At 45.5% G+C, this 13048-nt stretch overlaps 1 protein-coding gene across 5 annotated transcripts in view; it reads left to right on the plus strand.

The window, feature by feature from the left end:
* The window catches only part of Pigl (phosphatidylinositol glycan anchor biosynthesis class L), a 62431-nt gene that overhangs the window by 16557 nt on the left and 32826 nt on the right, over positions 1 to 13048 (plus strand). The window contains exon 3 of one of the 5 annotated variants that reach the window (XM_050163671.1): positions 1478 to 2378. The exons of the other annotated variants lie outside the window; for them this stretch is intronic. Within the exon in view, the coding sequence (XP_050019628.1) occupies positions 1478 to 1481 (4 nt within the window). The 3' untranslated portion in view covers positions 1482 to 2378. Of the gene's footprint in view, positions 1 to 1477; positions 2379 to 13048 lie in introns of those variants that run through there. 5 annotated transcript variants of the gene reach the window in all.

Below are 13048 nucleotides of genomic sequence, written 5' to 3' on the forward strand. Positions count from 1 at the left end.
TGTGTGTGAATGTGTGTTCTCATGTGTTGCGGCACACGGATGTATGAGCATGCTCACCTGTCTACATATGCATATAGAGGCCTGAGGTTGACATTCTGTGCTAGAATGATGACAAACCACCAGCTGGCATGTATGTGGATTCTGGGGACCTGAGCTCTGGTCCCCACTCTTATCTTACATGGCAAGCAGCATCTGCTCCCTATCTCCCCAGCTCCAGAATAGCCTTTCTTGTCCATATTTCTATTGGCCATCCTTTCAAAATAATCTGTTTTTTTCTAACCATCCTAATTTTTTTTCTATTGTAATTAAACACACACACACAAAGCTAAAAGCTACTTAGGGAGAAAAGGTCAGGAGTGCCTGAATGTGGTGGACCCTCCCATATTCATTCATGAGTTAGGAAAACGCCCCACTGAAGGCCCACAGGCCTCTGATGGGGGCATTTACTCCATTGAGGTTCTCTTCCCAGATGACCCTAGTTTGCATCAAATTGACAAGAACAACGACTAACTAGCACACTAGCAATGGCCATCCAGCTACTGCCTAGTATCTTGTCCCAAAGCTACTCACAATTTTAGTTATTAGTTCATGGCCTCAAAATCTGTTTTATTGGCCAGGCAATGGTGGCGCACGCCTTTAATCCCAGCACTCGGGAGGCAGAGGCAGGCGGATCTCTGTGAGTTTGAGACCAGCCTGGTCTACAGAGCTAGTTCCAGGACAGGCTCCAAAGCCACAGAGAAACCCTGTCTCGAAAAAAACAAAAAAACAAACAAAAATATCTGTTTTATTCTGCTTGGGCCGCCAATACAAAATACTACAGACAGATGGCTTAAACAACAGAAATGTATCTCCCTTCCCCCAGTTCTTCATACTGAAAGTATGAAGGCTAGTTTCTGGTAAAGGACCTCCTCTTTACAGATGGCCACCATCACACTGTGCCTTCATGTTTGGAGCAGGCAGATGGGGGTCTCCTGTTCTTTAAGAGTAGGACCTCGCTGGGCGGTAGTAGTGCACGCCTTTAATCCCAGCACTCAGGAGACAGAGGCAGGTGGATTCTGTAAGTTTGAGGCCAGGATGGTTTACAAGAGCTAGTTCCAGGACAGGCTCCAAAGCTACAGAGAAACCCTGTATCAAAAAACTAACAAACAAAAAACAAAAACAAAAAGACTAAGACCTCACCCTTGTGAGCACATTGAACAGAACCTTTGGGGGATAGTGCTTTAACTTACTATGAATTGAGGGAAAGTGCAATTTAGTCCATAAAAATGTGCCAGCCCCTCAGCTTCTCCTCAATCAGACTCTCTAGATCTGTCACGGAGAGAAACGAAGGGAAAGGGGGAGAAGGACGTCTCATAGAGGACCTGTAACCTGTGGTGATAATAAGTAGATATGCACCCTTACTGTCGGTGCCAAAAAAATACTCAGTACATGGCCTTGCTTAATGCTGACGGTGACCCAATTATTTTCCATTTTACAGATAAAAATTTGAGCCAGTGGGGCTGAGTCACTTGCTCAAGCTTGCTTTGCCACCAGGCTGCAGGACCCGCATTCGCCCTGAGGCTATCTGGCAGCAGCGTATAGGCGCCAACCAATGTATTTCCGGGCTTCTCTGTACTTTCAAAGTGTGAAGTAGATACTCCTGGCTCCAGACTTCCAAAGGCCCTATCACTTCATTTGTGGGATAACCCAGAGACAGCTTTTATGAACTTTGTTTTGTTGCACGTAAAGACGCAAGAGCTCAGAAAAACTAAGAGTCTGAAGTCACACATCTAAGAAATGGCAATGCTCGATAAAAATAAAAGAAAAATGGCAATGCTAGGTAGGGAAGAAGACAGAAAGGGGATGAACTAGATCCTGACTTCCTAGAGAAAAGTAGGTCACTGCTTTGTTAGTGTGTTTGAAAGATCACCAGCTTAAAGTGCCTTGTGCGTGGTCAGCTGTTTGCTCTTGTGGCTCCGAGCATCAGTGCTTGATTTCAGGGATATGTTTAGCCAGAAGAACACACCCAAATAAACCCTTTGTGGGGAAAACCGTTTTCAAGGAAAGCCTGTGCTGGCTAGGTTTTGTTAACACGGCACGAATTCGAGTCATTTGGTAAGAAGGAACCCCGACTGAGGAATTGCTTCCATCAGACTGGCCTGTGGAGACATGCGTGGAGCATTTTCTTAACTAATGATTGACATGAGACTGTGGGTGGCCCTAGGGCAGGTGGTCCCTGGGTGCTGTAAGACGGGCAGGCTGTGCAAGCCTTAGAGAGCAAGCCAGTAAACATCACCCCATGACCTCTGCTTCGGCTCCTCCTCCAGGGTGCTGTTTTGAGTTTCTTTGCTTTCCTCAATTCTAGACTGTGACCTGTAAGCCAAATAAACCCTTTCCTGTAACATGCTTTTGGTCATGTTTTACCATAGCAAGATGAAGAAGGCATAATCTCAGCCGTTAGAGAACTAAATGACTACTTACACGGCTCCTTTAAAGATAGCTGTTGCCGATTTAATGAATCATATAATATTAAAATGCTTGTTTCGACACGGGCCCAATTGTGCACACCTATAATTCCAGAGCTGAGGAGGCAGAGACAAGGGGAGTTTAAGTTCCCAGTTTATACTATGGTTCAAGGCTAGCCTGGGCTACAGAGGAAACCTCTGTGTCAAAAACAGAAAGAGAGCCAGGCACAAAAACGTATACCTTTAAATCTCAGCACCCATAGGGTAGAAGCAGAGGTAGACAGATCTCTGTGAGTTTGAGGCCAGACTGATTTATAGATAGTTCCAGGACAACCAGAGCTACGTAGTAAGGCCCCCGTCTCAAAAAACCAACGAGAAAACATACATTATATATATACACACAGAGAGAAAGAAGAAGCAGTTCCATAGTTGTTATTAAATGTCCAGAATAAGAAAATCATGCTGCATTTTGAAGAAAAAGATAAACAAGTTAAAGTATAGATATGAAAATAGGTGTCACTGCAACAAAAAATAGAAGAATAGAGTGAAAATATGAACAACATAATAATCTCAAAATATCATCCAGAGTCTCAAAGAATTACTTGTAGCTTAGAAACAACAACAGATTTGGGTGGTACCATTCCATGTGCTAGAATCCCAGTCTCAAAGGTGTGGGGGGGGGGAATGGCTGGGGCAAGTTGAGCGTAACTGTTTACCACTCTCCACTTCCTGCTCCTACTGCCTTCTCTGATTTCACAGACTGCATCCCCTGGGAATCATAAGTCAGAAACCAAAGCAACCCCCAAACAAACAAACAAGCCCCTTCCCTAGTTAGGTTGCCTCTGACAGGTGTTTAGTTATAACAAGGAGAAAGGTAACCGCCAGACTAAACCAGAGCACTAGATGCAAACACAAGCTTTCTTAAGGAGGTCCCTCCCTGGTCCCACCTTAAGTCTTTGGTACTGACTCCCCTCATCGTGTTACTTGGAGGCCCAGCCTCTCTTCAGTTCTCAGAATAACCTAGGTTTAAGGAAATAGAAAAGCAGCTTGTATGTTCACACGGTGCCTCCCTATCAGGAGGTCCACTTTGGTGTCCTTCCCTGGTTTCTTTTCTAGGAAACATTCTCGCCCTTTGCCTCCTTTTGGCAGCCAGGAGCCCCACCCTGTTTTGCCAGCAGTGCTGAAATTGTGCCTTTGAACTTCAGGCCAGGCCCTCTGTGCATTTGGGAAAAGGATTTCAGGTTTTATTTTAATCTCGCACAATAAGAGGGGCAAGTACACTCTCTTTTGGTTGTACACTGAAGGAGGAAGGTTCTGGAATAGGAGGAAGAGAGGTCCAGGTATTCAACAAACAGTCCAATGGCTCTAGGCTCTGCCTCCTGGCTTCTCATTCACTATATCTGTATGGATTTATTGGAAAGCACTTTCAAGAAGTGCTAGCAAGTCAATCTGATTCATGCTCCTTAGTGGACAGTAGAGTCTACTTCCTTGTCCAGCTAAATTATTAAAGCCATAGGCTTTCTAATGCCACACTGCGGCTACGATAAACACTGAGGAAGAACAAAGAAAAGAAAATGAGAAAAATACAGTGTGCTAGAAGGTGCTGCCGTCCAGGAATCGTGAAGTATAAATTCTGGCTGTGGCGTTATCATAAACCAGCGGTGTCTCATTTGGCAGATAATTTCTGCTTTCTGAATTTCTCTTTCGAGACAAGATACTGATTTTACCTATTATCTCGGGAGATGCTTCTTCAGGATGGAGGAGGCAGAAACCTTAATATAAGAACTAAAACTCTAAAGAAGCTATAGAGTATCCTAACCTTTGATTTGGTGTTGGTCTTACACTTAGTTTCAAAATATTTGTTACAACCTGGGAAAATGTATTCATTCTTTTTATGAGATGACTATTGATCTCGTGCCTGCAAGGATGCCAAGTGTTCCCCATGTAAACTCAAGTATCATAATCCCCTTTGAGGACTCATCTCCTAAGCAAACTTTTATTTCTAAACTTTTAATAAATGGCATAGGTTTTGAGTAGCTCAATTTAACAGTGCACTTTTCCTCCATAGTTCCTATGGGTCTGAGAGTGTAATTCAGTATAGCATGTATATTTGCAAATGTGAGACTGTGGGTTTGCTCCTTAGCAACACAACACACACAGAGAGAAAGAGAGAGAGAGAGAGAGAGAGAGAGAGAGAGAGAGAGAGAGAGAGAGAGAGAGAGAGAGAGAGAGAGAGAGAGAGAGAGAGAGAGAGAGATTAAGAGAGAGAGAGAGAGACAGACAGAAAGAGTTGTGCACACGTGTCCAGGTGCCCGCAGAAGCCAGAAGAAGGTGTCAGGTCCCCTAGAGCTGGAGTTCCAGGTGGTTGTGAGCCCTGGCATGAGGTTGGGAACCAAACCTGGGTCCTCTGCGAGAGAGAGAACTCTAACTGTTGAGCCCTTTCTCCAGCCCCTTCTTCCTCCCTCCTCTCCTCCCTTCCCTTCCCAGTTCTTCTCTACTCCTCCCCATCCCCTTTTCTGTATTGGTACTAGGGATTAAACCGAGGATTAAGGTCTACCCCTGAGCAAAAACTCCCATCCCTTTATTTATTCCTCTTTTAAATAACTTAAAATTGATTTTAAGATTGGGGTGCAGCTTAGTGTTAAGAGTATGTGCCTGTCATTCATAAGGTTCTGGGTTCAGTCCTCAGCACATACACACACACACACACACACACACACAGTAAAATCAATAAAAATTTGATATAGTCTCCTCAGAGGATTGTATATCTCCAGAAACTAGATTCAAAAATAAACTTGGGGGGTTATTAATAGTTAGTGAATTTATTTTATGTGTGTGGCCATTTTGCCTGCCGAGATCAGAAGAGGGCCTTGAATTCCCTGGAACTAGACTTGTGAGCCTTATGTAACACACTCATGTGGGTGCTAGGAATTGCATATGGGTCCTCTGAAAGTGCAGCAAGTGTTCATAAGGGCTGATACATCTCTCCATCTCCAAATAGTCATTTTTAAAATAGACTTGGGCCAAGCACAGTAGCACATGCCTGTAATCCCTATGCTTGAGATTCTGAGGCAGGAGAATTGCTGGAAATTCAAAGCCTGCTTGGACTAAAGTGTAAGATCTTATCTTAAGCAAGCAAACAGACTTGGAAATTCTCTCTAGCAACAGGACTTTCGATCTGGCCCCATTTGGCCCCGTGACAGCTGGCAGGCACACCCACGCTCTGATCTTCAGCACTCTGCTCCTGAAGTAAATGTGCTGTTAGGTTATCTCTAAGGTCTTTGTTACAACAACCATTTAATTACTTACCAGAGAGAGTAATTGACCTGCAAAAAGGTGTGTGCCTTACAAATAAAACGTAAGAATGTAAGGTGCGCAACTTGTATTTTAGCTTTCATCTTTTTTGTTTGTTTGGTTTGGTTTGGTTTGGTTTTTGTTTTTTTGAGACAGGATTTCTCTATATAACAGCTCTGGCTGTCCAAGAACTCAAGCAGTAAACCAGGCTGGCCTTGAACTTAAAAAGATCCCTCTGCTTCCACCTCCCGAGTGCTGGGATTCAAGGCATGTGCCACCACAGCCCAGCTTGCTAGGATTAGTTTTAATGGTAAGGATTACTCTAACTTTTCCTGGGATATAATTATCCTAAAAAGTTGTTGATGACATATCTGAAATTCATATTTTTTATTTTGTTTTGCAAACAAGATATTACACTGTACCCGGCTGTTAGAACGAGCTCACTCACGTAGCTCAAATCTATGACAGTTTCCCCTGTCTCAGCCTTCCCAGTACTGGATTGCAAACACGAGCCATCACACCAGACGTTGAAATTCAGTTTTAGAGGGGAGGTTATTTTGTTTTCAATATGGGGCCTCAGTATGTTGCCTTGCACTATGCTGGCCTGGAACTCAGAAACTCATTCCCATGTCTGAGTGCTGGGATGAAAGGCTCGCATCACTGGGCAAGAGGCCTAAAATTTGAATTTTAACTGGTGTTTAGTAATCCCTCTCCCATTTTTTTTTCTTGCATTGCCGGAGATTTAACCTGAGTCCTTTGAGTTTCACAGGTGTTAGGCACGTGGCCCAGCCCTGCCAACCTTATTCCCCTCTATCTTATTTGCGTGTGTATGTGAGCGCGCATGCACACGTGCACTGGAGTGCTACAGCATGCGCGTGGAGCTTAAGGGACAATTTGCAGGAGTTGGTTTTCTCTCTCCTCCACAGCGGTCAGGGTCAACAAGTGCCTTTCCCTTCCAAGCCAGCTCCCTGGTTCCACCCACCTTTTATCTACTTAGCCTGAAACAGATTGTGCATATCAAATTACTGCTTGCTCTGTTGTTTACCTGTTAAATAAATTCCGAGAATTCAGGGAGGAAAGTTACCGGTGACCTATTTCCTAGAACTGGCTGCCAAGACGACACCTGACACATCTGTTCTTTACAGCTTCATCACTGACCTTTGCCACATAATTCTTTATACTTGTAATATGCCTTAGTAGACATTTTTATTTATCTCTGATCTTTGAATAGTTGTTCAAATTTTCTCATCATTTAAACAGGGGCTGGCAAATGGCTCAGCAGGTAAGGGTGTTTGTGGCTAAACCTGATAACCAGAGTTCAATTCCTAGGACCCACATGATGGGAAAGAACTGACTTCCACAAGTTGGCCTCTGACTACACACACACAAAATATGATCAAATTAAATTAAAAAAAAAAAAGTTTAAAAACAGGCTGCACACCTGTAATCCCAGCACTCAGGAGGTAGAGGCAGGAGGATCTCTATGAGTTCAAGGTCAGCCTGTCTGACGTACAGAGTGAGTTCCAGGACAGCCAGAGCTATTACACAGAGAAACCTTGTCTCAAAAAACAAAAGCAAGCAAACAAACCAAAAAGCAGGCTACAGATGTAGCTCTATTGATAGAGTGCTTGTTTAGCATGCACCAGGCCCTTGCTTCAGTCCCAAGTGTCTCATAAAACCAGGTGTGATGGCACATTCCTGTCATCCCAGCACTGGAAAGGAGGCAGAAGGATCAGAAGTTCAATGTCACCCTTAGCTACAGAACTACAAGTTCAAAGTCAGCATGAGACACGTGTGACCCTGTCTCTGAAAGAAAAAGCAACAAGTAGAGATGAGATAAGATCTTACTGCATTGACCAAGCCAGTCTGGAGTTTTTGGTCCTTCAGCCCTACCCTCCCTCCTACACAGCTGGGATTATAGGCATAAAAAGGTGTCTAGGTTTATGAGAGTATTTCTAATGTGCTATTTTCATTTTGCATATGTAAAGTGTGTGTGTGTGCATGTGCACATGTGTGTACAAGCATGCCCATGTGTCACAACTTGGATGTAGGGTGAGTAGAGCTTTTTTAGGAGTTGGTTCACCTTGCAGTGAACTTCCAGCTGATTCTCCTGTCTCTGCCTTCTGGCTCACTGTAGGACCCCGGTAGATTAAAGATGCATCCTACCACATCTGGGGTAATTAGTTCATTTTAATGTGGGTTCTGGGGATTGAACTTAGGTCTCAGACTTGTGTGGCAAACACTTTCAACTGCTGAGCCATTTCCCTGCCCCTAAATGTGCTATTTTAGTTTTGATAAATGTGTTCATGTTCAGTCTTGTCGACTAAGAACCACCGAACCTGCCTCTTGTTGCCCTTCAGATTGTTTTACCAGGCTGTGACTAAACTGTCTGGGTTCTAAGGGGCTGTGATGTTTCCAGTGCAGAGGAGTGCAGGCCATCGATGAGTCCAGGGTCTCGGGTCTGTTAGTTGGACAACTCAGCCCTGGAGTCATCACTGGTGCCCTTTTCTCCCTGGTCCCTAGGATCTATTCTGCTGCTCCCTCTAGCAGTCTTCTTTATAACAGCCTCTGGCTCTTTGCTGTTTTCCATTTGCCTGGATACTGCCTTTGGGCTGGACTATTATAGTTGTCCAAATATTCTCCACCTCCCACAATTTATTCTTCCAGGTTGCTCCCCTATTGAACCACCCCCTCCATAATTCCTCAGTGTACACCATTTGTCTATGGCAAGTATCTCATTACCCAGGCAAATGGAATCCCCTGTTCTCAGAACAGCTGTGTCTCCCACCCCACCCTCCTCTGCACCTCTTAGCTCTGGCTGTTCTCCGGCTGGAATTCCAGTCTCTTGTTAAAAGGTCTTTCCACCCCACTCCAGCCATGGCGCCTCTTCCTTCACGACACTGGGAGTGGCTTTTTCCTTTTTTTTTTTTTTTTTGGTGCTGATGAAGAACTTGTTCTTGCTATGCAGCACACACTTTCCCAGGGAGCTGTGCCTCCAGCCCATGAAGCTGTGTTTGATGTACATTCCAGAAGCTCCTGTCATCCCCCTCCGAACCTCCATAGCCTTTTGGTCACTTTTTCTAACGATCCTTCCTCCGTCTGGGATTTCATTATTTGAAGGCTTTGCTGGTCCTTCTGTCCACTTCCCTCCCTGGTTCCATCTCTCACATCCTAGCTCAGTCAAGCCCAAATATGGAAGTACATCTCCATGGAAATGTTTCCTGTTTCCCTCTGGTGCTCTTAGAGATCCCAGGAGGTAACACCCAGATTGCCTGATGCTCAACAGTGGGGAATTTGGAAGGATTCTAAGGCTTTATACCTTGTCGTATTTCGTTGACTTCTCAAAATCATAAATACTACCTCTTCTTTGCCACAGTGACTGTCATTTTGGTTCTATTACGTGAAGACTCTAGTCTGGGGATGTGGCTCACTTGGGAGTGTGCTTTCCTAGCGTGCTTAAGGCTCTGAGTTCCGTGCCCAGCAGGGCATAAAGGCACCTGCTCCTCAACCTCAGCAACTGGGAGAAGGAGGAGGGGGGGGGCCACAAGTTCAAGGTCACCCTCTCCTACATTGTAAGTTCAAGGTCAGACTGGCCCACACTATCTCTAAATAAATTAGAAAAGAGTAAGAATGAGGCAGATCTGCGGTACCACAAATTTAAGTGCCGGCAGAGGTTAAGCCCTTTCTTCTTTCAAAACAAGATAACACAGCCTTCTGTAAGAAAGTTTTTTATTTTTATTGTTTTTGTTTTCTATACATTTCTAAGTATTCTTCAACTCTGGGTGACCCCACCAAATTAAGTCTGGCCACTAACAACAGAAAAGCCGTGACAGAAAGGAACTTAATTTTCAGTCTGATCCCACTGGGCAGATGGAGGAGATGAAGCAACTCTTCCGTTTGGGGGCCACGGGCATGAGCTCTGGGACAGGGGAGGGGTACACACAATGAAACCGTCTTGGTCAGACTGTGGTCTGCTTAGTCATCGTCTCGTCTCCATCCTAGCTGTGCTTGGTGACTCCTGAGAAACTCTGGTCTCGCTCCTCGGGGGAGGGAGGACGGGCACAGCCTCTGTTTCCAATGCAGTCTTGCCTTCAGCCTTGAAGCAGGGCTGGGAGGTTGTGATCACTTTAGAGCAAACCAACTCTGTATCACCCATCCTTAGACATAACCTCTCCCTTGCCCCCACCCCACCGCCATGCCAAGTCCAGAACCTTGTAACTGCTGTACAAGTACTCTACCCAGCACCACCACCAACCCCATACTTGTGGGCAGAGATCAGACACGAACGAAGACAGATAGATGTCAGACTTCATCTGCCTTATTGACCTTGTGAACTCAGACGAGAAGCAGATTTTAAGTCCGGTTACATCACTGCCACTCTCTTTGTGGAAACGGAGGACTAGAAAGAGGCTAAACACAGGCAGGCAACCGCCTGGCAAACCACCCCTGGGGATGGGGGTCACGGTAAGCAGCATGCCCATCTTTGAAGTGAGCTCATTAGGTAACATTAGGTAAGTTCCCCCTTTTGTAGCCACCTCACTAAGGTGCGATGCCAGAAACGGGTAGTCACGTTGGCATTTTTCACAATTTCAGAAGCCATTAGATAGCAGCAAATGCCAAAGACCTCAGTGGCAGCAGTTTGCTAGATGCCCCACCTATTACATCAGTAATCTGGCCAAGGCCTTTTCAGGTTTTTGTTTTGTTTTGTTGTTTTTTTTGTTTTTTGTTTTTTGTTTTTTTTTTGAGACAAGGTATCTTTGTATAGCCCTTGGCTGTCCTGGAACTAGGTTTGTAGACCCGGCTATTCTCAAATTTTCAGAGATCCTCCTGCCTCTGCCTCCCAAGTGCTGGGATTAAAGGTGTGTGCCACACCACCTGGCTTCCTTCTTTTTTCTTTTTGTGAGACATAGAAGCATAGTCTCACTGTATAGCTCTTGCTGACCTGGAACTAACCATGTAGACCAGGCTGGCTTCAGGCTCGAGACCCACCTGCTTGTCTCCTGAGTGCTGAGATTAATGCACATGCCACTGCTGTACCAATCTTAATTATTAATATTAACTCTCAGATCACACAGCTCGCATGCACATGTGTGGTTTGCAGAATGAGCACACGTTACAGAGGCTGCAGCAGGGTTCCGAAGGTTTCAGAACTGGACAAGAGGGAGTCTGCATTGCTAAAATAATGAACTGGACTGGTGATGGGCCAGGACGGAGTTGCTGCAGGAGCTGCTGGAGCCGGGACTGGAGAGAGAAGCTGCAGAGTCCGGCTGTGGAAGGCCAGCCTGGGCCCACAGCAGGAAACAGAGAGTCAGGGCCTGCAGCAAACAGGTGGTAGGCAGGCCATAAAGGGGCCCAAACAGTCTGAAGCTCCAGGGACGGTTGTTAGGAGGTTCTCTGTTTGTCAGTTCATGACACACACCCAGGTATCGGATGGCGAGTTGTTGTAAGGCCGTGGCATAACAGTGTTAGGTGTCTGTTACTTTATAGGGTCCAGGTGAGGGAGTTACCTTTTCCTTTGTCTGGTGTGTTTGATAATTCCTTGGGCTTGGTTATGATTTCAATACAACTATATGCTCCTACTGTCTCAGTTCATCCCGTTTTAAAAACAAATATTCATCTTTTACTCAACGCCAAAGCTCAACAAGTGAGGATTCTTTTTCCTTTGGTTTTAGTGTGTGTGTGTGTGTGTGTGTGTGTGTAAAAACAAAAAAAATACATAAATGTATGTTTGTGCACACCTGTGTGCAGTGGTGGGGAGGACAGAAGAGAGGATGCCGTGGGACTAGAACTACAGAGGATTTTGAACCACATCAGTACTGGGACTCCACCTCTCTTTGTCCTCTGAAAGAGCAGCCAATGCTCCAGACCATAGAGCCATCATCCCGCCAGCCCCAAAGTGGCTCCCTTACTTCTCCCAGGGATAAGTCTGTCTGTGCTGGATGGGTGGAGCCTGGCAGATGGTAGTTTCGAGGCTACCCAGGGGCTGCAGTCCTCCCTTCCTCAAAATCAACTTGAAAGTTACTTGTAATTTGGAGTCTCTTAGGGCAAGACAAAGCCTGAAAAACCACTGTTTAATACAACCTGGAGTAGCACAGAGCGGAGCACAGCCTGACCCCACCACCACTGTTTTATACAGTGTGGAGTAGCACAGAGCAGCCTGACCCCAACACCACAGTAAACAGCAAACTGTGAAGCAAGATTTCCTATAAGAGCTTTGCAAGCTTTGTTGCAACAATATGAAGGATGGAGGAGCACAGGGTACTGATTTCCGTAGAGTACTGTTATTCAAACACAAACCCTCAGCAGCCTCGGGTACCCTTTTCAAAATGCCAGGACTACTCAGGAGTTAGGGCACTTTGATTACTCACACAGGGTCTCTAGTCCACAGGCAGCAGTAGTATGTAGAGCGTGTGTGTAAGGCGTGTATGTAGAGCGGAGAGAAACGGTCCTAGCGCTCCAGGCTGAACTACTAATTGGCACTTCCCTGCCAGGCCTTGCCTTCCTTATCCTGTACTATCTTGGAAGAGGATAAGTGGTCATTAGTCCCCTGCATCAGCCTGTAGACGCTGCAGCATCCCTGCAAGGATGTGGCCCTGGGACCCTCAGACAAGGTCAAGGGAATATTTCCCACAGGTGCCAAGCACTTGTGATTTCCTGGCCCATTTTACGTCTTAGGAGAAAGGAAAAGGCCATGTTACGATTCCATCTGGGAGACCGAAGCCTTGTATAGAAGAGTTTCCTGGGACATTTAATCTGTCTAGGCTTCTAAATTGCTAGCAGATGAGGCCCTCATCAGGACAGACTTCAGAAGTGAGTGTAGTGATTTTTGTAACTCTCTCCTACACCTCCCAATTCATGTTTTTCTTTCTCCGAATGGTTTTGTTTCTGTTGTTTTCTTTTCTCTGTGTTTGTTTCCCTCTAGGGAGTGGCTCTCAAGCTTCCTAGCGCTGTGACCCTTTAATACAGCTCCTCCTCATGTTGTGGCTACCCCCAACCATAACATTTTTTTTTTGTTGCTACTTCATAACTGTGTTTCTGCTACTGTTATGAGTCATAAATATCTGATATGCAGAATATCTGGTATTCTATTCCTAAAGGGGTCAAGACCCACAGGTTGAGAATCACTGCTCTAGACAGCCCTCCCCCCCCCCCACCAGAAGCCACTGAACCCTGCTTTCAAACACATCAAGACCCCTTGCACTTCCCGGTTCCCCTGTGCTTCAGCAGGAACTCTGCCAGATGGCCTCAGCTCCAAGAGACAGTCCCTGCCTCCCAGACTGATCCCTTGGTGGGGAGGGGCCAACTGCCAG

Source organism: Alexandromys fortis, unplaced genomic scaffold (genome assembly GCF_014885135.2).
Source record: "Alexandromys fortis isolate MF-2015 unplaced genomic scaffold, M_Fortis_MF-2015_v1.1 scaffold_149, whole genome shotgun sequence".
NCBI classification, from domain to species: Eukaryota; Metazoa; Chordata; class Mammalia; order Rodentia; family Cricetidae; genus Alexandromys; species Alexandromys fortis.